Raw genomic sequence first — 24,233 nt, forward strand, 5'->3', positions numbered from 1 at the left:
CACTGGAGTTGTTTTAATCCTCCTTAATCTCTCTTCCAAACAGACATAATGTGCATTTTCATCTCACCCATCTTCTCTCAAGTTATTCATTCCCTAAGTATTCATTCTTTACGTTGAAGACACCTCATGATTATGAATATTAAATATCTTAATTATTTGTACACATCTGTTACCCTTAAAAGTTTGTGAGCTCTTTAAGTACGCTGATGCCATTTCATATTTATGTGTGTTTGGCTTCTATGACTAGCCTTTTTCTTTTTTTCCTGTCACTTTGTTGATACTAAAGAAAAATAGCGGGCTGGGGATGTGGCTCAAGCGGTAGCGCGCTCGCCTGGCATGCATGCGGCTCAGGTTCGATCCTCAGCACCACATACCAACAAAGACGTTGTGTCCGCCGAAAACTAAAAAATAAATATTAAAAAAAATTATAAAAAAAAAGAAAAATAGCATTTAAGGCTATTTCTTCCCAAAATGAGCCATTAAAAATTCATGTGTACAATGAACCAAAATGCATTCTGCTGTCATATATACTTAATTAGAATTAATTAATTAAAAAATTTCATAACTAAAAACATACACTGTGTTCAGAGTATGCACCTACCTAGCAGCAAAAAAATTTAAAGTTATGACAATAGTAAATACAAATTAAACTTTAAAATAAATAAGGTTATAAAATAACTCCAAAAATAACACAAATAATGCACATGGTGACATTGATATCATCCAACTGAAATAATAACAGTCTAGAGAGAAGTGGAAAAAATAATTTATTGCAGATCTTTTACACAATAACATTGAACATTTATACATATATTGAGTGTGCTGATATGAAAGACTAAAGTTAAAGATATTTTTACACAAAAGTAGTTGCACTGTATTTTATAAAGATAGATATTAATAAATTATCAGACACATTTTAAGAGTAACAGGCCAGTTATTCCAACAGGAATTCATTCTAGGTTGAAATCAGACTAACAATTCTGAACATAGTGCCCTGGATAAAATCACATCCTTCTGAGTAAAAAACAACAAAAAAAGCAAGCTCATTTCTGGAAGTGAAAGTTTAAGAACAGCTCTATAGCAGTACCCATCAGTGTATTTCCAGCTTTATTCCTGGACACAGCTAGAGTCCCTGACCTGTAGCCCAAGCCAATGTGACATCTCAATGTGAAAAAACAGCTTTTTATAACAGCTGCAAGTGGATAATGTGATTTTATATAAGGGATACAGGAGAAATGGGAGCACTTTAGAAGAATTATGATTGCCCATGTGATCTGAATGGCCAACCAAACACTTTAATAGCACAAATGTATATTTTGTATTTCCAAAAGGAAATTACCATACTTCAAAATAGTCACTCTTAGCGTGGTATATTCATTCTTACTTTGGAAGTCTGAAAAATAAATGGCATTTTTTCCTAAAACCTAGAATTCAGTCCTTTAGAAAATGATTTCTATAATGACATACACTGACATGATATAAACTTTGTTCTATGTTATAGTCATTAAAATATACATATAGATGTGGAGTATTGAACAGATTTGGTAAATAATTATATATATATCTCCAAATACTGCTCTGTTTCATTTAATTAAATTCAACAACTATTTATTAGGTGCCTACTACTTGCAGATCACCAGTAGGTAATGCTCACAGTAGATTTTGAGATACATGAAGCTCACACCATCCACATCAAAAGCCAAACTTTAGATAGTATACTAAAACCTTAAAAATAATCAAAAGCAGAGCTAAAGTTGAATAACAGAGCGAGATATATCTAGGAGAAGTGCTTGGGATAATCAGATAAGACAGTGACATCTGTGTCCATCCATAGGGAAGCATGGCTCCTTGGCTTGGCACATATTAGGAGACAATGGGAACTTGATCTGCAGTTCTTTTCATCTCCCAATCTGAGATTCAGTTATCATCCTGATTAGTTTCCTTTTAAAAGTGAAAGAAATGCAGAATTAATTTGTAGTGATAATAAATCTTGCATCATCCCTCAAATATATTTTTGTGTTTCTGGCAGTATGCTTTGCATTCATATCTACAGTGTCTATAAACCATTTACAATACAATTCAGAGAAGAATTATTCTTAGGGTCACCCAGCTAAGAAGACTAACACTTGAGATATAGTTTATTTTTCAGAAAAAAATAAAAATGTTCATTATCATGCCAACCTCATAGGCAAATTATTTAAAAGCAAAAACAGCTAAACAATAAATATTTAAACACTTGGCATTCCATTCTGTTTGAGACTTGCTATACTCTAAAAGGCAGTTTACATACACAGAAATAAATATGATTAAGTAGTCTCACCCGCTCTGAAGAACCAATAACGTAACAGGGGAACAGAATGTCACACTTGGTTCTGATGCTCTACCTCGTGAGGTGGAAGAGGCTAGATGTACCCCTGGGATGAACTAGGCCACTGCAAGGGGCATGATTCCACCTTGGGTGTACTCAAGTCCAAGGGCTCTGGATAGAGTACAACCACAGTACTTGCAAACTCCTAAAACTTCCCTACAGAATTATTTAGAGTCTGGCAAAACATAAGTCATTCATTCCACTGGAAGAAATTCAAAATGGACTTGAACTTCAAAAAAATCTCCAAATGCCCCACAGGGAGATACTTTGGACCTTAAGCTTCATGGTTAAGAAACCTCCTAGGGACTGTAGCCCTTACTTAGTCCTGGTGGTGAGCTTAGAACTAGCCCAGCTCTGAGGGGACCTAGTAGGGAGGGTGTCCCTTCATAGCCCACTCAGTCACATCTGAACTAAATTAGGAAAAGCAAAAAAGGCAGTTCTTCTCCAACTGGTGCTTTGGTTTTAATTTCATTGGAGAACAACCATAAAGTATCACCTACAAAGTATCAATTGATCTAATTGGCTCATATAATGTTCCAGTTTTTTAACCATGTCTTACTTAAGAGTTAATTTCTATAAACAAAAATTCTTTTCCAATGAAACACACTTCTAGGGATTATGATTGAACTCCCCATTTTATACTCTGTCTTTAAAATCAGGTTCATCATACCTCTGTTTCTGTATTTTTTCTGGAGAGAAACCAAACTTGCATTGGTTCTTTTTTGCCCTTCATGGACACTGGGCCTCTGTGCTCCAAATGGAATTGTGGATCTGAGTTTTCTGGAGACATAAGACATCTAAAAGAGAGGGGAGAGAGAGTAAAGAAAGAAAGGGGTCATGTATCCAAGTTACAAATTAAGACAGCAAAAGTTTCTAAAGTTGTATTCCAAGACACTCCAGATTTTAGTAATAATGATCATGTCAGGAGTTCCTAAGATGGTGTAGAATCATTTCAAATGGGAACAATGACATAATCTTCTTAAATGAAAAATAATCCCAAAGCAGGGGAAAGAAGTGGAGGTGATAACCACTTGAAGATAAAGGAAAAAAATCACTGAGTTAATACACATGCAAGAAACTCAGAGAAACTCAATGAATACCAAGGCTTTTCCCCTTACCTGTAAGTGTATTCAGAAACATTTATTTTCCCCTTTTCGCCTGTAGTTTCTGTTCTGCTTGTAAGGTTGACCGTGTTTCCAAAGAGACAATATCGGGGCATCCTCTGTCCTATGACACCTGTCACTACTTCTCCAGTGTGTATCCCTATTGTTATCTGCAGAAACCAAATCTTTGCTTTAATAACTTTGATCAGTAATATGTGCATTTTTGCTTATTTTGTGTTATGGAATGCAGAATCATCATATAAAATCATAATAATTCTCTATAAGAATTTCAAGCACATTACAAGCAACTTCAAAAACTGTCACTAAATCTTGTGTCCCAAGAGAAACATTCTGCTCCAAAAGAATCATTTGAAGTCTGAAGATTGCAAAGATGTGAACAGGGTCACTTGCAAGACACACAGTAAAGAGATTTTAAGCAATAAAACAAAAGAGATGAGAAGTTTAATCTCATTCTCATGACTTTTCAGTACATGGGACAAATGAGATAATTTCCAATATGAGAGAATGTAATACAATGGGTTTAATAAAAATACTCTGGAATTTATTGTCAAGATGCCCTTCTTTGCACATAGTAATGATATCCTGCACAAGAATATAAATTCATTTCTCTCAAAGGTCTACTACCAATATTACACACACACACACACACACACACACACACACATATGTCTTTTTTTTTTTTTTCACTAACCTGAACAGATTCACCATCTACTTGAACCTGGCCAGCAATTTCCATCATGTCCAAAGCGAGGTGGCAAATGGATCGTGCATGGTGGATGCAGGGCTCTGGTAAGCCACTCACTGTCATGTACTTATCACCAACGGTCTCCACCTGACACAGCACACATAGTCAGATGTCCACTGGTTAGCATAAAAATGATACTTTCATTTGTTACTATAATAAAAGACAAAAATCTTCCCAGAGTTCTCAATAACTTTAAGCTCTCCTTCCTCTTAATAATATTAAAATCCTAATAGATTAAATTCCAACAAGAAGAAATCTTGGAATTATTTGGAATTTATGCACTTGGTACTTGGAGTTATGAATGAGCAGAGAAACAATTAGTTTCCTCTAGTAAGCAATTAGTTTCCCACCTGAGATCCCCTTCTAATTCAGTAGAATAATGTATTATTTTATTTCTCCCTGAAATATGAGTCATTTTGATGGCATAAGTGCTCCTGCTCCACCTGAAGTTCAATGATTTATCATGGTCCTTAACCATTTATTCTTATGATATGCTCAACAAGTGCTATATTGTGCCTCAGAAAATGACTATAAAATAAATAGTCCTTGTGAACTTATATTACCCTGGATGCCTAGAGATGGTTTAGTTAACATTCTTGCCTTTATGAAGCACTATTCCACTGACTTTCATTTTTCCAGTATTTTATTTGTTTTTAGTTGAAAATAAGGGCAGAAACACCGAATAAATGTTTATCTTCAAATTGATATTATCTAAAAGCAAATCTGAGCCCCAAGGTCCTGTCTAAAGCTCCCTGACTTCTTTACAATGCAAGGCATTTATATAATTCAGTAAAAATGTCTTTTACAGAGTATTAAAATGAATGCTATTATTTCTACTAAATGTGATAAATGACCTGCATGGTTTTGTTACTCAAGTGCAAATGAGCTGCTGAAGATTTTCTTTTAACCAGGGAATCGTCTGCTCCATAAAACATTGAGCTTGGTTACATGGAAAAGAAAATTTTATAACAAGAAATAATTATTTAAGAAAACGGTAAATAGTGACTACACAGAGGCTTACTGACCCAAGACTGCAGCTATGGTCTAAGAATAGGGATAGTAGTGCTTCTGAAGGGGAAGTTCAGAGCTCAGATTCTGAACAGCACTACAGTGAGTTCTGATGAGGACTTGCCTTATAAACAAAGGGATTTTTCCGTGAATCTGTCAGTGTGTCAAATCTGGTGTAGAGGTCGTTGAGAAGGTTGACAATCTTCATGGCCCCTTCTCCAGATGCATGCTTGCTACAGAAAGCATTGAAGCCCACGATGCCACTGAAGAGGATGGTCACGTTGTCATATCTTTTGGCAGGCACTGGACGCTTATGCCTCAGTTCATTGGCAACGGATGGAGGAAGGACTGAATACAGCAATCTGTTTGTCAGGGTTAGGAGAAAGCCACTGTGAGAAATGCTGATAATAATTTAGTGTTTTTGCTGGTCTTTCAGAGAGCACCAATGCCATTTGCACAGGGTTTTGATAATAAACTTCAAAATTAGCATCACATACTTTCTCTATATGTATATACATATATAACACACATATACATATGTGTAAGTATATATATGCATATATGTAATATATGTATACATATGTGCATATATGTATATATACATATAAATGTACATGTGTATACATACATATATATGCAGAGACAGGACATATAGAACATATTATATCATTTGTTATTCTAATCACATATATTCCTAAATCCAAGCCTATTCAAACCAAATCAAAATAAGACAAACAAATAAGTAGGCAAAACAAAGGATTGGCAATGGAAACTCAGTTTTCATATATATCCTGTTCCTGCTATTATGACATTCACAGTTTGAAAGTGGTCACTATCAGTGCCTAAAAGATTGTATGTAAAACGAAATAATAGAAACATGTTTACATCTCATGAATAAGCAATTAATCTCAATCTGTATAAAGTAATAAATGAAACAGCACTATTCTGCAGTCTCATTCACACCTCACTTCTTCAAAGAGGACATTGACAAAACAAGTGGAAATTGGTTTAGACAAGAAAACATCTTCTTTCTATAAGCAACACTGAAAATACCACCATGGCATTGGGGATTGTCCCTTTAGGGACAATTGTGGTGAGCACACAGGTGGAGGAGGAGAGGTGATAGATTAAGGAGATGAGCAGAGACTTGTGGGCTCTTAATAAAAAGAAACAGGAACAAATGAGGTATCCTCATCTTTTCCCTGCCCAAAGCCAGAGGTGAAGTTTAAATATGCAAAACAGAGCTGAGCTCTCAATGTTTCTTCTAGCCATAGTGGAATGTCTCCAGTCTTGTATTTGAACATCTAAACAGATAACACCTTATAAAATATTAAAGCTATCTTTGAATAGTAAATGCAAACAGAGTAGAATTATTTAGCTTTAAAGGAAATTAATAGTGACTGGTTTATAACAAAATCATCTTGGAAACCCAACATTTTGTAATCTAATCTAATGGAAGGATTCTTGAAGCAAAAGAACTCTAAAAATAAAAAAAAAATAATAATTTCAGAAAGTCAAACCCACCTTGGGGAAACAAAACAAAGAAATCATCCTGTGATTAGTACTTATCAGCTACACAATTCAAAGACAAGCCCTTGTTCCAGTTCCCCAAACTCTCTGGTTTGGACTCCAGGTCTCGTGTGGGAATTGAACGCTCTATTCAAATTGACAATTTAGGGGGAAGTGAGTTAAGAGCTTTTTCAATATATTATATAGGATATATGGATATTACCTCAGTTTAAATATACATTCTTTTGATTATTAGTTGTCTATGTTACTGCTATTGTTTGGAACTAACATTACAATCTTTCAGATTCATAATTCCCAGTCCCTACACTAATTTAGAATACAAGAAAAGACATCGTTGAAATAAAACAATTAATTCAAAGTTCATTGTTCAGCACCCACCCAACCCTTGGACCAATGAACGTGGTCAGGATACAACTTTTGCATGAATTCAGAATTTGATTTCAATAATTTTTACACTTTTCTGAGAGATATTCTGACCTCTATCCTTTACCTTGATTTCTAAAAATAGAAGACATATTCCTCTTATCTTTGAGACTGATATATTTTCTTATTCATATTTTCTTCTTACAGCACACTATGGCTGGGGATGTAGCTCAGTGGTAGAGCAATCGACTGGTAGCCATGAGACACTGGGTTCCAGCCCCAGCATTTAAATAAATAAATAAATATTAAGTAAATAAATAAGAGCAAAGTAGAAGATTTTTACCTACTGTTCTAGATATACATCAGTCCCATGATTTTAAGCCTTGTTAGCAATCTTAACTATAATATCATCATAATATGAGTAAAACTTTGTCCTTATTTAACCATATTCTTACGTGTCTGTCTTTTTCTTTTCATCTTCCAGTGCTCTTAATGTGAGCTGCAGTCTGTCCGTGAGAATTTCCAGTTCTTGGGTTAGTTTGTATTCCTCCCTGAATTGTTCTCCCAAGAGAACAAGGTCTCGGGTGGCATCATGCAGAGGGATGTCACTCAGATACAGACCTCTCCTTGTCAAATCATCCAGGTTCATCACACTGTCATACAGAGAAATAAGACAAACTCACTCCCAACTCGTTCCCATGACAAGATCAGCCCTGATTACTGTCACGGAGCATCGTCCTGATAACTCCTACCATTCAAAGGCAGGCTGAAGAAAAAAATGATGGAGAATTGAATTAATAATATGACTTTAGTAACTTAGATATTTAAAGATCTATCAAAAGACAATGAGCTCGAGATGCATTTTCACCAAGTTGTATTTTTTTGGAATCAAAGAGTGTGCAGAAAACGGGTCTATGAAATATGTTTAATATGTACTTAATAAAAAGTTGCTATTTATAATTTTCTAGAATTTTTCCTTCTTATAAACAAAGGAGGAAAAAATCTATCTTAGCAGAAATGATGCTTCTTTTGCGAAACTAGTTCATTTTTACCTATGGGTTCTATGAATCTTATAACTGGCTGTATTTATCATTTGAACACAACTTTTAAAAGTTTACAATATTTATTACCCATCTTCAACATATATTTTATGTACTTAAGAGACCTTTTGTGCTATTCTTACTTTTGGTTTTCAGTTCTTCTTCTGTGCTTATTCTCTTCGACTAATTTTTCTCATTTTTTGAAGCATTATTCGACCTTGCTGAATCCTACTGCACTCTTTGTAACTTGTTATTTTTGGAATGACTTAATAATGTTTATTGAGTCAGCCAATATCTGGTAAGTGAAAAGTTCATGGCTCTTAAAAATTCAACTCACACATCTTAAGGTTACATTATTGGTTTTAATTCTGTAAATGCAAAGGAATTCTGGTTACTATGAATAATAATTTCTCTAAAATGACAAAATCAAGTTATGACTTTACTAAACAACTTTAAATTAACAGAAGTTTCCCTTGCAATAAATTATCAGCATAAATGTCCATAAATCTAAGCAAAAATTAGCATCACAATATACAAAATAAAATAAAGATCTTATTAATGAAGTAGAGTCTCTTTAGATATTTTGTTAAATGGAATAGGTAAGCTGAAGTCCACTTGTAGAAATAAACCTACTTAGAAAAAGGCATTGGCCAAACGGTATGTAAGACCTGCCTACAACCAGAGAAAAAAAATGGATTATTATAAGTTTAAAATGGAAATGATTGGTAAAAAATGTTCAGAATGAGTTAGAAAATTTAATCAAATTATAAGTATCTCATTGTTTTAAAAAAGTTACTTTAGGGCTGAGGATGTGGCTCAAGTGGTAGCGCGCTTGCCTGGCATGCGTGCAGCCTGGGTTTAATCCTCAGCACCACATACAAACAAAGATGTTGTGTCTGCCGAGAACTAAAAAATAAATATTAAAAAATTCTCTCTCTCTCTCTCTCTCTCTCTCTCTCTCTCTCTCTCTTAAAAAAATTACTTTAATGAGCTAGCAAAACATTGTTCCTCAATTTAAACCAATCATTCAGAAATTATTTATCGTACAAATAAGACTGCTTTTGCTTGATCTCTTGGTTTATATAATGTGAGAACAATCTTTCTGTACACGTGAGCAGGTCAAAGAATGTCTCACTATAGGACAAATTTCTAGATATGGTAGTGAACAAATATACTTCAAGCTGGCTGTAAATTTGGTGCAAGCCTGTAAATCCCAGCCCCTTGGGAGGCTATGTCAGCAGGATTGTGAGATCAAAGCCAGCCCCAGCAACTTAGTGAAGGTCCTAAGGTCCTTTTTATATTTTGTCTCTAAACAAAGTATAAAAAAGGTCTGGAGATGTGGTTCAGCATTTAAGCACTCCCAGGTCCAATCTCCAGCACAAAACAAAAATAAACAAAAAAACCACAGTACACTCCAAAATTTCTGCTTCTGCTTTTAAAGATACCTTTCTTTCCATGAATAGAAATTGTATCTATTCGTGAGCTGTTGTTCTACTGAAGCTCAACATAGAAAGAGGCAAAGGAGGAAAAATGTGGATGTGTAACTGATGTGATTCTGCAATCTGTATTTGGGGTAAAAATGGGAGTTCATAACCCACTTGAATCTAATGTTTGAAATATGATATGTCAAGAGCTTTGGAATGTTTTGAACAACCAATAAAAAAAGAAAAAATAAATAAAGGTCCATCAACAACTAATAAAAATATTAAAACAACAACAACAACAAACTAGTACGTATTGATAGCAGGTGAGATACTATTAGATCAATTTAGTTTATTTACATCCCATAATTTTGTCTCTTTTATTTTCATAACATGTAATTTCCAGAAAATATCTTCATTATTCTTATATTGTCATATATATTAACATTTGATTGAATAATATGTAATTAATATTTAATACACTTAATTATTTAATAATATATGGTTCTTATGTGTTAATACTACAGTTATAATATTAAGAGAGGTTGTTACTAAATTTGTTAGATTTTTCAGAAATTATAATGTAGTATCTTTTAACAGAAAGAGATCATGGTGAAGTTAAATTAAAAATTTAACCAATAATCCACCAAAAAATGTGTTAGTAGAGAATACACATGTATTTTAGTTTTACAAAGTTAGAAATATACAAAATATCACCTAATAGCAACCCCCCAACAGTTATCTTTTCCTGTTGTTCTAAAGCAAATTTAGATATATTTTTTATATTCTGAATTTCCATGCATCTTTTAGTAAAATATTTCTCAAACTGTAAAAATACCAATGCATATATTTGTTCCCTTTTGATGTTTATTACAAACAACATATTCTACATAAATTTCAATTTAACAATATATGTTGAGTAGTGTATCCTATAAAATGGTTAAATCATTTTAATATGAAATAACTGAAATCCAAAAATCATTAGCATCCTTCTACAATTTTTGCCCACATAGTATAGAAAGGTTCATTTCTGGGTGCCAAATGTACCCATGCCTTATGCCATCATATTGGATGCTTTTATTTTTATCAAATCTCTTGAATATACAAAAATATATAATTAGCTAACTACAAATTAGATATCCCATGATACAGTGGCATATAGAACTTTGCAAACGGATTTAGACATGACACATAGATTGTGTGACTTCATCTGAGTGCAACAAATGTGTAATGAGATCATTTTTGTTAGAGAGAAGTTATAACAAAGGTTGGAAAATCCCATTACACTTTAACATAGGTACACATGATGGACTATAATGTTATTGAACTCCTGTTAGCTAAAGATGGTACTTATATCCATAACGATCAATCAAAAAAGTATTACCTTGGTGAACACAGAAAAAGTATGCTATCTGCTTCAGGTAAGTAGATCATTTGACCCTTGAGACGTAAGCAGCTGATCTCAGTCCCAGTCAGTTCATCCTCACATTCTAATTTCTCTACATCCAGTAATCCTTCCTTAAAAAGGCAAGACATAACCATTAACTAGTGCCTTTTTCCCTACCATGCAATTCAGCAACAAGGACACACATTCCTCATTTCCACCCATGCATAATGAAGAGTGAGTGCCTCAGAGCAGGAGAGGGCATTTCAACAGGTGATAAGCATAAGTGGTGACATTATGATAGACACTACAGAAAAGTGAATGGATGGTCTCTTCTGAACTCACAAAAGTGGTATATCTACTGCTCATATATTTAAAGTTTTCATGAATCTTGTTTTCCCTTATTTTTCCAGTATGGCTACAACATGTATTACCAGGTTCTACTAAAGAATAAACCAAGCCAATCCTGTATTCACAGAGTAGCTGAAAGCAGTCAGTTCCAAATATATAAAATATGTACAGGTATGGCCTTAGGGAGAGATTTAAGAAGGATGAAATGTATCCTAGGTAAACTACCTTTGCTATAATTATCCCCAAAACACAAAATGTGAGATCTGGACACTATCTTAATTATCAACCACATGATATTTTATCACTTTTATTTTCCCACAAAATGGCACCAAGAAAAATAAACAAGTAAGAATAAATGGCTTAGGGTGAACTTCAAAAAAAATCAAAAACAGTTCTTCTCATTTCTAAAATAAGTTGTCAACACTGCATAGGGAGTAGAAGATGATGGTTTTACTATGATATGACACTGGACTATCCCAGTGAAACTTCTAAAACTCAGTTCCATAAATTTTGATCAGATAATAGAGCACATGTTTCTCAGTCACACTTTAAATCACTGACATCACCTTTTAGATAACCATGTTTTTGAGGTTTGGCTTTTATCTTCTCCATCTCACAGAATGTCACAGTAGATAATTTTCTCTTCTGATCATGTCTAATTAGTAACACAACAGACTGATACTCAACAATGTCTTTGATGCAATAAGATCTTATTACCTTGCTTCTCAATACAAAAACGGTATTGATATGTGAAAGGATCCCATGGAAACTAATATCAATATGAGGACGAACCAGAGAGAAGACAGACAGAAGGCTGCAGTTCCCAGGCTGGAGCTAGAATGTAGATAAAGAGCAAAGGTTACTTCAGTAATTGAAACCAATTTTATGATTTTGCATTAATAACTGCATTAAACCAGCTCAATTATTTTTAAAAATAAAAAATTGGAACTATTCTATAAGAAAATACACACACACACACACACACACACACACACACACACACACACACACTATGGACTCAAATCCCCCTGTATGCAACTCAGTGGTCAAGTGGACAACAAATAGTTGCATTAACATAAACCCTGGTGTGGATTCAGGCAACTAATATCCAAATATAAGCTGATGTAAATAAAATAAGCATTTTCAGAGGGAAAAATAAGGAAAATTGTCTAGTATGATATGTTAAATGCCTGGTTAAATGCCCATGTCCTTTGATGCTTTTTCTTCTAAACCCCATGACAATCTTTGTTCTTTTTTTAAAATTTCCTTCTTTTATCTGAATATGTTAATGGTTGATTTTCAAAGCTGTGTAGAAGGTAGATATGCAATAAATATTTACTCAATAAGTGAAAAAATAAATGAAAGCTGTTAACAGCAAGTTCCCCATTTTGTTATTAAAACTAGTATATTATTCTCACAGATATTTCCTGTTGCCCCATAAGTGATCAAAGCAGAAACAAATAAACAAATGTCCTAAGGAAAGTTGCAGTATTTCAACTATATTGTTGATAAAAATTTATGGGATGTGTGATATGCTTCATTACTTGATATAGTCAAAGGGTTAAATGAATGAAGGGCCACATGTATCAAAGCTACCAGGCCCCAAGGCAGTAAGCCATCATTTTACCTGGGGGAGCACTCTGTATATGGCATTGCCACATTGAGTGACCACTAGGTCCCGGTCAAATATTATGTGAAAAGGAAAAGCTTTGCAGAAGGTATACGGGCTGATGCGTGATTCCTGGGTACCATTTTCTTCAAATCTGTCAAGATCTTCATAAAAATCTTCTTCTTTTGACTCTTTTTCCTCAATTAAGAATTGAGTATGATCACATTCTTCATTTCTCTGCTGAATAACCTAGATGCCAAAGAGGGGAAATGATGTTAACTGTCTGCATTTCAGTTGAGATAGCACCTCTAAATATAAGAAACTGGTTATGAGAATTACATTTAGAAGGTTAGTTGTAAAATATTAAAATATATGCAAATATACACATGTTTAAAACAGAAACTATTTCTGAGCATTGATGTATGAAATTTGATGTTTGAATAATTATTATTTACAAATATGGTATCTGTTTCCCCCACCCTGTGACTCATATGGCCTCTTGGGTGTAGAATTAGGGGAAAACACACTCCTCATACAAACCCATAAGGAAAACACACAAGGAAACACTACTTAATATGATAAAAATAATATTTAAAGACAGTGAAAAATTAATACAGAGAGATGTATATTTTAAAGTGTATGCAATGTCCTTTTTTATTTGTCAATTAGCAAGTAAAAAAATCACAACAATCTAGGTAGGGTCCTAAAAAGGAAGCAACAGTAAAGACATCTGCATTAAGCCCCAGATACAGGCTCACTTGGGCTAGTTGTATTCATTTGATATCAAGATTTAAAAAAGGGGATCTCATGAAAATAGAGAAAATAGACAGCAGACTAACAAAGTAGAAGAAGATCATCAGGAAGGAGGGAGAAGAAGGAAAGAGGGAATGAAATCTGCCAAAGTATGCTATTTTCATGAGTATACCACAGTAAATCATGCTTTTATATATATAATTATAATGCATAAATTACAATAATAATAATAAAATTAGTAATAATAAAAGAGAGATCAGTAGAGCAAGTAGATCAGGAGAGAAAAGAGGAAAGGGAAAGGAAAGGTACTGGGGAATGAAATTAATCAAATTATGTTATGTGCATATATGGATATGGTTAATGAATCCCAGTATTATATATAATTATAATGTACCAATAAAAAGTAAAGCAAATATATGAAGTATCTAAGAATAAATCTGATAAAAGATGTGAAGGATCTGTACAGAGAAAGAAAACTGCATAATCTTACTGAGAGAAAGTAAAGAAGACCTAAATAAATGCAGTGAAATGCCATATTTGCATATCTGAAAAAAAAGAAAATTGGAAATGAGATGCATATACTATTTTAATTGAATTCCAGTAAGATTTCCATTCATGGATGTATTTCAAAACTCTATGCAAGGTTTTAAGTTTTAAGTGTCTCTGGATTTGATAATGTCACATTACACATAGTACACATTCTAAATGGATAAAACTAAAGATGCACCCGCAAATCACCAACAGGTAAGAACTGACAACTGCCAAAAGAAAATCATATATTTTAACATGACATGGCTAGATAAAATACATGAGACACTTTTCTAACATAATCAATTTAAATGTTGCAGTTTTATTTTGTATAATACTGTACTTTGAAAGTTTGGGACTTTCCATGGTGTTACAACATAACTACGATAGCTAAGAAAGTACTGCCCATTAGATGGTCATTAAAGACAGTCAAAATAGGATATCTCTGTCTCCACGTGGTTCAAATGTAGGCTCACTACAAAATGCCACTTGAACTTGAATATGCTGAACACATAAAAAGAAGCTCACTGGGAGAGACTATACTGACAGAAAAACAATGATTCCCTTTGTTACAGTTACTCTATTAGTGCCTTGAAATTAGCACTCAAAACTAGTGAAGTATATTATCAATAGTAGTTTTGAAGTTCCAAATCTGGCTTCTTTGACCAAAGACTTTTTTTTTTAAATGCCAAAATTTTAGTTGAAAAGAAGAATAAAACATTGCAACTACATTTCAAGGCACAAACAATAAAGAATCACCCAGAAAAAAAGATCTGTAAAATAATATCTAATTTTATACTATGGATATCTTGCAGGCTGAAATCCACAACTCGGTTAGTTACACAATCCCCTGCTTCCCAGCTGGTGTGTGCTCACAGGGAATGCAAAGAAATTTCTTCTTGCCTTCAGCAATGTATATTCAGAAAGAAACTCTGCTGGCACAAGCAATAAAAAAAATCCAGTATAATGCATTCCAAGGCCAAATATAGAAGATTGCTGGTATTTTCACAATTCTAGGTGACACATATTTCTAGTAAAGTCCATTAGCTGCAGTCACAATAGGTAAGTTCAGAATATCATTTTTAATATATTTACAAGTGTCATCTGTGTTAAGAAGAGTCTCCAGCAAGGCACATTACCTTCATGTCTATTTCGGTTCCATGTATTTGCTGAGCTACTGTTTTGATGATTCCAATGACAATATCCTGAAGTCCTTCTCTCTCTGAGTAGTAGTGAAGAATGAGTCCCTTGCCCTTTTCTGCATCAGTGCACCTGAAGGAAGGTGCCCGCATACCTGGGTAGATGGTAGCAAGGTGGTCATGCAGAGCATCAAGATTCTGCAGGGAAGAGGAAAGAGGGATGGATAAAAAGCACTTCCACAATGACAGTGAACTTCAGAAGAGCAAGATATGAGAAAAGGGCTCAAAGCTGAGTTTATTTGGCAGCTCGGCAGAGCAAACATTCAGATGGCACATTTTTCACTGAGACATCTCCAGGGTAAGTGCCACAGGAAATTGAAACTAAAATAGTACAATTAAAAAATATATCTATGGCCACTAATAGCACACTTTAAGAATGGATAAAGAAGTGGCATGTAAAGAAAATGCCTGACATTGTCACATTGTCTGTTTTCACATTTCAAAAATTTCTCTCTGCTGTGATGATTGTGGTGAGGATTAAATGTTGACTAATCCTTAAGAAAAAAAAAAAGAAAATGTCTGAGCCAGATTAAAGATAGAGTTTGAGAGTTAAAGCATATTTTTAGGAGTTTTAGGTAGTTGTATATGCATCTTGTAATAAACAATAGGGAATACCCTTCAGTTTGTACTATGATCCTCAGACTTAGTTTTTATTTTAATACCAATCTTAGAGTGGTAAGGTTATGAAAATATAAGTATATTATTTTATGGAGTAATATTTTAGAAGTTTAAAGCACATTTCAGAAATTAAAGGAGCATATTTCTCCACATTTATTAACAGTCTTCAATAAAGGTAAAAATTCACGAAGAGCTTGTGAAATCATTAACTTTTGGAACTGAGGTCTTGGAAAACTGATAAATTGGCTAGTAAATATTTTCTATTCTTGTAGACTTACATTAATTTAGAACATGTTAAATTTCCTAGAGTCTTATATTAGTCATATACAAAACTGGTTCCTATAAATATTATCACAATAAGTGATGCAAACTATACTTTTAACTTGGTCCAATGTGACTTTCAAAATAACAATTCACAATTCATGTGTAAGAGTGTGTGTGTGTTGACCATAATATACACACACAGCCAACATGGTCATGAAGGCTGACATTCTAATGCTCAAATAGGTAAATCTGGTGTCTTTTTGTATTGCCTCATCTATACAGTGCTTTCACTTTTCTTCCTCAATATTACATCTGTTAAAATCAAGTCAGGCTAGTTCTTAACAAAAGCATCAATTCATTCTAATCGTTTCTAGAGGCTGCAGTGGCTGTGTAAAGATAATCCAATGTGGCAGACAACAAGTGTTCCACAGCTGATATTACTTACAAACCCTTGAATCTTAAATTTGTATTTTATTCAGTTGAATGGTACAAGGCGTTCCTCCTATGACAAGTTCTTCTCATGGGGATTCTTCCCTGCCTGAGAAGGGACAGCTTGAGGGCTGTGCTTCCTGACCCTTGAGATCCTTTTCACTTATATTGATGCTGGGAAAAATCTCATGAAAGATAATGTGCTGAGGAGAAAAAAAAATCTCCAAAATATGTTTTTCCTTTTAGCTTCATGTGCCACAAATTCCTTCTAAGTCAAAACTGAGTTTGTGGCTGAATTAAGGGCATTTGTCTAATATAGTCAGGCTTAGAGCTATGGTTTATTTGAAAGAAAAAAAAAAGACTCAAGCGAGCATTTAATTTTTTTCAATTTTTCTTTATTTCATAAGTGGCCCATACCACTTTCATACCCACCTATTTTCGTCTTGTGTCATATGTATTATTAGCACATTTTTACACAAAGTCAATGCCAATATAAGAAATGGTACCATTTCTGTTAGCAGTAACCCTGATGCTCAGGCATGTCAGAGACTGGATACAATCACCCACACCTGGTATTTGATGGGTCACTAAAGATAGGTACTACACCATGTATATGAGTTGAGCCATTTTAATCTAAATAGAGTTACTGATAATATTAAGACATTAATATTGGTAATCAAATCTACTTCAATTTATCACTTAAGGCAAATAGAATACCGAAAAAAAAAAAAAACTGAGTGAAAATGTTCACATATTAAGTAACCAGCTTTTCTGTGGTAATAAACTCTCTGGAGATTTGCTGTTTTATTGAATTTACTATTAATTAAATGGACAAGTAAAGTGCTTTCCTGGAGCATAAAAGATTTAACACCACTTTGTAATATTGATTTTCTTTAGATAGTATCTAACATAAAAAATACCCCTGGGACTTCTTTAGTTACAGCTTTCCTTACTTAGTTTTACTTTTAAAATTGAAGTGATTTCCACAGCCTGCCTACTTGAAGAAACAGGATTAATGATTATAAATTAAATTATTTTATTTGAATGTTATTATATTGCTAATATATGTACCATCTTCATCTTTAGGACCACAATTATTGTGGCAGCCTCAAAAAGCTACAAAAACAGTTTCTTAGAATAGCTGAGAGAAAACCTTTCCTACATTTGATATTCTATCTAAATGAAGCTGATATTCATTGTATTCTGAAGAAAAACAATTTCATCTCAAAACTGATAATCTGTATCATTTCTAAATATACCCATGAAAGCAAGTACACGAAGAAAAGAGCTGTGTAGTCTAATACAAAAGATACACACACACACACACACACACACACACTCATACATATATATGAATGAATTATATATACATATATGAATGAAACCCAAAGAGAAATACACACACACACACACACACACACACACACACACACACACACACACACTGCAGTACAGGTAGGTTTCCAGGACATGAAAAGTATGATCATATTGATTCTTCCTGCTTTTGTGAAATAAACGAGAGAAAGAGAGTGAGAGAGAGAAGAGAGGAGAGGATAGAGAGTAGGTCCATGCACCTATTTTATGTTGAGATAATGAAAGGTTAGTCTGAGAATTCAATTTCATTTCAAAATGTTTTGATATCATTTTGCTGTTCATTCTACATCCAAAGGGAATGTACTTTTTTCTACTCAGGAATGCTTCTACCCGGAAGTTCATATCACCCTGTCACCTGACATTTATCATTTGTAAAAGAAAAATTAGTTTCTGGTATCCTGGGAAACTATACTGGAGTTCCAGATTTAGTATGCTCCACCGATTTAGGAAACAAAAGACAATTTATTATTTCTTTGATAAATGCATTAAAGTTAAATGTTTTTAAAGATCTCAGAATATTGCAAAATATGTATAAAATTCTTTTTTTAATATGCTTGCCAAAATAAGCTCAGATATAATTACATGGTATGAAGAAATTCACTACTTCATTTTCTTGCTTCCTTTACATATAATCCAGAATTCCTAAATGATCAACAGAAATGAATTTAATAAGACCTTGCCTTGAAATTTTTGAAAAAGAAAGAGATTGGTTTTTTTAGTCTTCAAGAATGTTAATCTAGCAGATGAGGAAAAGGTAATTGTCTATATTGAGATTAGTGAAGTTGAGATCTGAAAGAAACTTAAAAATCAATAATTACAAATCTCTCTGATTCTGTCTCTCTCTGAAGGAGGATGAAACACATTTCCTTTGTTTTTATTCCTCAGACTTCTGAAAAATAGAACCAGCACCAACCTTTTAAAATGAGAATCCTGGGGTGAGGAGCAGGTAGGGGGGCAGGAAAGATGGGGGAATAAGATGGACATCATTACCCTAGTACATGTATGACTGCATATACGGTGCGATGCTACATCATGTACAACTAGAGAAATAAAAAGTCGTGCTGCAATTGTGTACAATGAATCAAAATGTCTGCTGTCATATATACCTATTTATTAAAATAAATTGTTTAATTAATAAAAAATGAGAATCCTGTACCTTAAAAATCATTGTTTAGGTTTTCTAAGAAAGAAGTCATTTTGGAAATTGAAGATGAAAATTTTCAACAAACAAGACCTAAATAAAATGGCAAACCCAATCCTGGATAAAGGAAATTGCAAAGGATACAGAATAAGATGAAAGCAAGTAAGAGGTTAATGCTTTAATGACACTTTCTGAGTTTTTTCCCAGCAAGTTTTAAAAGAAATATTTCCTTAAGGAATAGGCTTCTACCTGAAAAATTAACAAAGTCAAAATCCCTATTTGAAAGAAATTGTTCCAATCATTAAAATTATTTAAATTGAAATAGGTTTGCATTAAAAATATTTATCATTACCACCCTTGACATAAATATTTTAATTAAATAAAAATGAAAATAGTCAAAGATCTATACATATGTAAGATATTCCACTTACTCTTGTGCTTTTAAACCCATGTTTTAAAAAGATCCTGCATATATAAGATGACATTTGACAGTTAATTGATGGTCTGTGAAAGTATACAAAAGATACTCAAAGAGCAATGTCTTCTAGTTCTAAATTATTTCTTTTTCTTCCTTCACAAGCCTCTTAAAAGAAAACTAAATCCTCTTGTGTCAATTTTAAAATTGCAGACTGTAAAAATTGACATTTTGGATACTAATTTGGATGCTAAGAAAACAGTTTCTTTTAAAATTTAAAAGTTAAAAATAAAGTGAATAATGCATTCTTTTCTAAGAAATATAAATAATTTAGGGAAGTATTAGAATTTTACAGCTGTTCAGGAAAATCCTCATATTTCCCAAAATAGCCTTTAGCACAAACATTTAAGAATTAGATCAGTCATCAATCCCAGATTGTTGCTGGTGGGCTGGCCAAATCACAATGTTATTTTCTAAGCCAAAATCTGGAGCAAACTGGATATGAAGAAAATCCTTTTGCAGGCTGAACAGAGGCACTGAATGAAGAACTTGAATATTGGTTAGCTGAGAGAATCAGTGAAACTGTCAAATGGTCACTATAACCAAGATCCATTTAAGGACCCAGTATCTCCAACCAACAATGAAAGAATGTTTAAATGTTCAGTTGAGACCCTTACGCATATTTAAACAGGACCATAATTTAAATCCAGACTGGCCTCTAAAATTGCATTTTGCCTGTTTAATTTTCAATAATTAACCTGGCAGCCTTTGACGCTCATTTTAATTTCATCTTAACTCTGTAAAATTCTTGGGGAAGTAAAGAATCTACAATGGATTTGAGCAACACCACTGAAATTGAATTGGTCATCCTGTTTAAGATTGTTTGGAGTCCCATTCTCAGAGGTCATATATTACCCTAGCAAACATGGCTTATTCAAAGAAGTTGGCTCATTGTACAAATGCGCTCTCTCTCGCGCGCACACACACACACACACACACACATACTGTTTCAGTTATATATTGTTTTATATCAAACCACTGCAAAACTTACTGGCTAAAACAACAATTTATTATTGTTTTGTATGGTTCTGTGGGACATCTGAGAACAAAAGTTCTTGCACTGGTTTGGAGTCAGTTGGAAAGTGGGGCTGGGGTTATCAGAGTGCTGTAGCTGGCTACTTTTTCAAAACAGATTACTCAAATGGCTAGTAGTTATGGCTGGCTATTTGCTTCAGCTCAGCCAGGTCATGGCCTGTCTATGTGGCTTGTGCTTCTCATTTCATGTGCCTGGGTTCCTACAGGGATCATCCCATGAGCAACTCTTCCCAAATATCCAGGAGGCAACCTCAAGATTTCTTCTCCTGTAAACTAGAAAGTTTCAAAATGACACTTTGGTCATATTCCATGGGTCAAACAATAGTAAAGCCAACTCAGATTGATGGTAAAGGGAATCACACCTCTTGATAGGGGATAGCAAAAACCATAACTGTAGAAGTGCAGATGTGGTGAGAAATGTTGCAGCGATTTTTGAAAAATATAGTCTCCCAATATGCAATGAAACATTTGAAATCATGGATTTAAAGTGGAAATACCATCAAAGTGGACATTTCTTATTGACTACTTTCTTATGGAGACTTCAAATCCCATATATTCTCTGTAGTGTTTTAATCAACATACTAGAAGCTTCAAATAGAAATTTATATAGCAAAAGCATGGGACCACATAATTCATTGCTTATTTAAGCATAAGAAAATGGGAAAATAGACAAAATTTCCTGTTGAATATGATCTTACCTTTAAAAGAATATATAAAATTAAATATTTAAAATTTAATATAAATTAATATATAAAATTCAAACATCAAAATAAAAAAAACTTATTATTTCTTTCTCATCTGGATATATATATCATGTTATAATTACTGTCAACAAAAATAAAAAAATTATTACTTTGCTCAATGGTCCAAAATTAATGACTTCACAGAAGGTAAGTAAAATCAATTCTAAACTATTTAATGTATCTAGAGCAATGTATCTCAAAAGTTTCCTCTAAAATATTTCTCAAGTTTATTACTGTATTCATTTATAGTTTTAGCTATATTTTTAAAGTGAAAATGGTAAAATAAGTCAATTTAAAAAATTGAATATAGATGCACAAGAATGACTGTATACACAGGGTCATGAATTTGGTGTTGGAAGCAAAGTCTTTCAAAGAGATAAAATATATATTAGTTTCCATTGTTTCAACCAAGAAACCAAAGGAGATCATAAAATACATGTGAAAAAAAATTTTTCTGGAACTTAACCACAAATACTACCTTTACTTTTTGTCTTTAAATATAAACTTTGCATAAAGGAACTGAGGTATTATTACAATATAATAGCCATATTAAGAGAAAACTATAAATCCTTCAGGATTAACTCTTTGGTAGAATGCATGAGTCCGTATTGCCCAGCTAAAATATGGTCAAATATTCTCATGTGTAATAACTTCAGTTACTATTTTATTATTCTGTGAAGATTTCAAATGGAAATATTAGAATGAATATTTAAAACACCAACAGATACAAATAATGCACCTTGAAAATTTGATATTGAACAGTAATCTCCCTTGTGTCATTCCTTTTATGACACAATGTATGCTTCATCTCTAGATAAAGCTATGTAGTCTCATTCCAAATTGATTGTCCTTAATAAAATAATTCATTTTGAACTATTAGTGAGTTTGCTTAATAGTGTTCCCTTACTATATACTCAAATAATGAATATCCTTTTTTTCCCCCCTAAAAGATATTCCTTCATCCTTAGACACACAGATTGAATCTGTGGAGATATAGTCATTAACAGATTATGCATGGTCTTTGGTCTCCTGAAGTTTACATTCCAGTTCAACAAACAGGAAATAATAATGCAGCGTGAGAACAACTGTGGCTGGGAAATAGAGCGTGCTATGCAAGCATGAGAAAGCCAATCACCCTGACTTGGATAGCTTAGAGATTGGAGAGAGGAGGAAAGTCATCCGGGGAGAAGAAATCTGATCTCAGGATAAAGAAGATTTGTCTAGATGAAGAGGAACCAGTGTAACCTTCCATGCAGAGGAAAAAGCATGTGCCAAAGCTCAGAGGACAGAGAGAACAAAATAAGGATTCGAGAACAGGTTAAGTTTGGCCAGACTGAGAGAAAGGAAGACGAGGAATAGAAAGAGGATGGAAGTACTTTCAATTATCTTAAATGTTTGACTTTTCCAATGAGCAATGAAAAATTACTCAAGGTTTAAGCAGGAAAATGGGATGAGATAGATTTGTATCTCAGGTGAATCGCTAGGGTTATAGAGGGGAGAAGATATTGCAGTTGTTAAGAAGCAGGAAAGACACTTGATCTCTAGATGAGGTTAGACTCTCCAAAGAGAATTAACTCTTTGGTAGAATGCATGAGTATTGCCCAGCTAAAACATGGTCAAATATTCTCTTGTGTTATGATTTTAGTTACTATTTTATTATTCTGTGAGGACTTCAAATGGAAATATCAGAAGTGTGTGGTTGATATTCACAGACTAAAGAATGTTTTATCACTGTGTCTAATGCAAATACCAATTTTTATATCTGAGCTAGGTTCTTAAAACACCTCATGAAAATTGTTCAATTTATAGTCACATACAGAAAAAGCTCCATTTAATTTCTCTGTAATAAACCTAATGATAATAAAAATATTTACTTCTAAAAATATCAGAACTCTAACATAATCTATTTGTCATGAAGATATACCATTTCAGAACTAGAAAAAACAATGGATGAAAAGTGGGTAATATCAATGAAAACTCTATAGTGTTCTAAATATCTAGCTTCCTCATTAATCATTGGGGTAAAATAAAATTTGGCATAATCTAAAATTTTGTTTTATTACATTTTAATATAAAATTATTCACAAACTGGGTGTAGTGGTACATGCTTGTAATCCCAGAAATGGGAGGCTGAGACAGGAGAATCTCAACTTGGGATCGTGAGGCAAGAGAATAACAGGCTTGAGACCAGCCTCAGCAACTTAGGGAGACCCTATCTCAAAGCAAAAAATAAAAAGGGATAAGGATAATGTTCAGTGGAGGTGCACCGCTGAGTTCAACCCCCAGTATATATATATATATATATATATATATAAAACCCCAGTACATATATATATACAAGATATATAAATACTATATATGTTTATTATATATATTTATATGTGTGTAAATTTATATTCTTTCATACTGTCTTTGTAATCTGCTGTATATTTTACTCTTATCCCAAATCCCATTTCCAAGCTCAGCATCGGCATGTGGCTTGGGGACTGTCCTACAGGACAATGCAGCTCTGGAACACAGAGAAACACACCTAAACAACTGCTTGCTCTCTCACAATGCCATAAGAAGATCGGCAGATGGTCATAATGAATGGAGGTTAAAAACAGGATTATTAAAACTTTGTGGTGTTGCTATGATCATTGAGAGACAATGTTAATATTAAGAGAACAACTGAAATCTGCAAGTTTACTAATGAAGTGAAAATTATCAACAAAAATATTAAAAATGGTAC

At 33.4% G+C, this 24,233-nt stretch overlaps 1 protein-coding gene across 2 annotated transcripts in view; it reads right to left on the bottom strand.

Moving 5' to 3' along the window:
* Positions 1 to 750: 750 nt before the first annotated feature.
* The window catches only part of Gucy1b1 (guanylate cyclase 1 soluble subunit beta 1), a 42,375-nt gene continuing 18,892 nt past the window's right edge, over positions 751 to 24,233 (bottom strand). For both annotated transcript variants that reach the window (XM_005330918.5, XM_040293145.2), the window contains exons 5-14: positions 15,364 to 15,561; positions 12,962 to 13,192; positions 12,052 to 12,168; positions 10,984 to 11,117; positions 7,594 to 7,791; positions 5,370 to 5,607; positions 4,184 to 4,324; positions 3,487 to 3,641; positions 3,039 to 3,165; positions 751 to 1,941 (exon numbers count right to left, since the gene is read on the bottom strand). In XM_005330918.5, the coding sequence (XP_005330975.1) occupies positions 1,918 to 1,941; positions 3,039 to 3,165; positions 3,487 to 3,641; positions 4,184 to 4,324; positions 5,370 to 5,607; positions 7,594 to 7,791; positions 10,984 to 11,117; positions 12,052 to 12,168; positions 12,962 to 13,192; positions 15,364 to 15,561 (1,563 nt within the window). In that variant the 3' untranslated portion in view covers positions 751 to 1,917. The remainder of the gene's footprint in view (positions 1,942 to 3,038; positions 3,166 to 3,486; positions 3,642 to 4,183; positions 4,325 to 5,369; positions 5,608 to 7,593; positions 7,792 to 10,983; positions 11,118 to 12,051; positions 12,169 to 12,961; positions 13,193 to 15,363; positions 15,562 to 24,233) is intronic.

Source organism: Ictidomys tridecemlineatus, chromosome 9, assembly GCF_052094955.1.
Source record: "Ictidomys tridecemlineatus isolate mIctTri1 chromosome 9, mIctTri1.hap1, whole genome shotgun sequence".
In the NCBI taxonomy this organism is placed as follows: Eukaryota; Metazoa; Chordata; class Mammalia; order Rodentia; family Sciuridae; genus Ictidomys; species Ictidomys tridecemlineatus.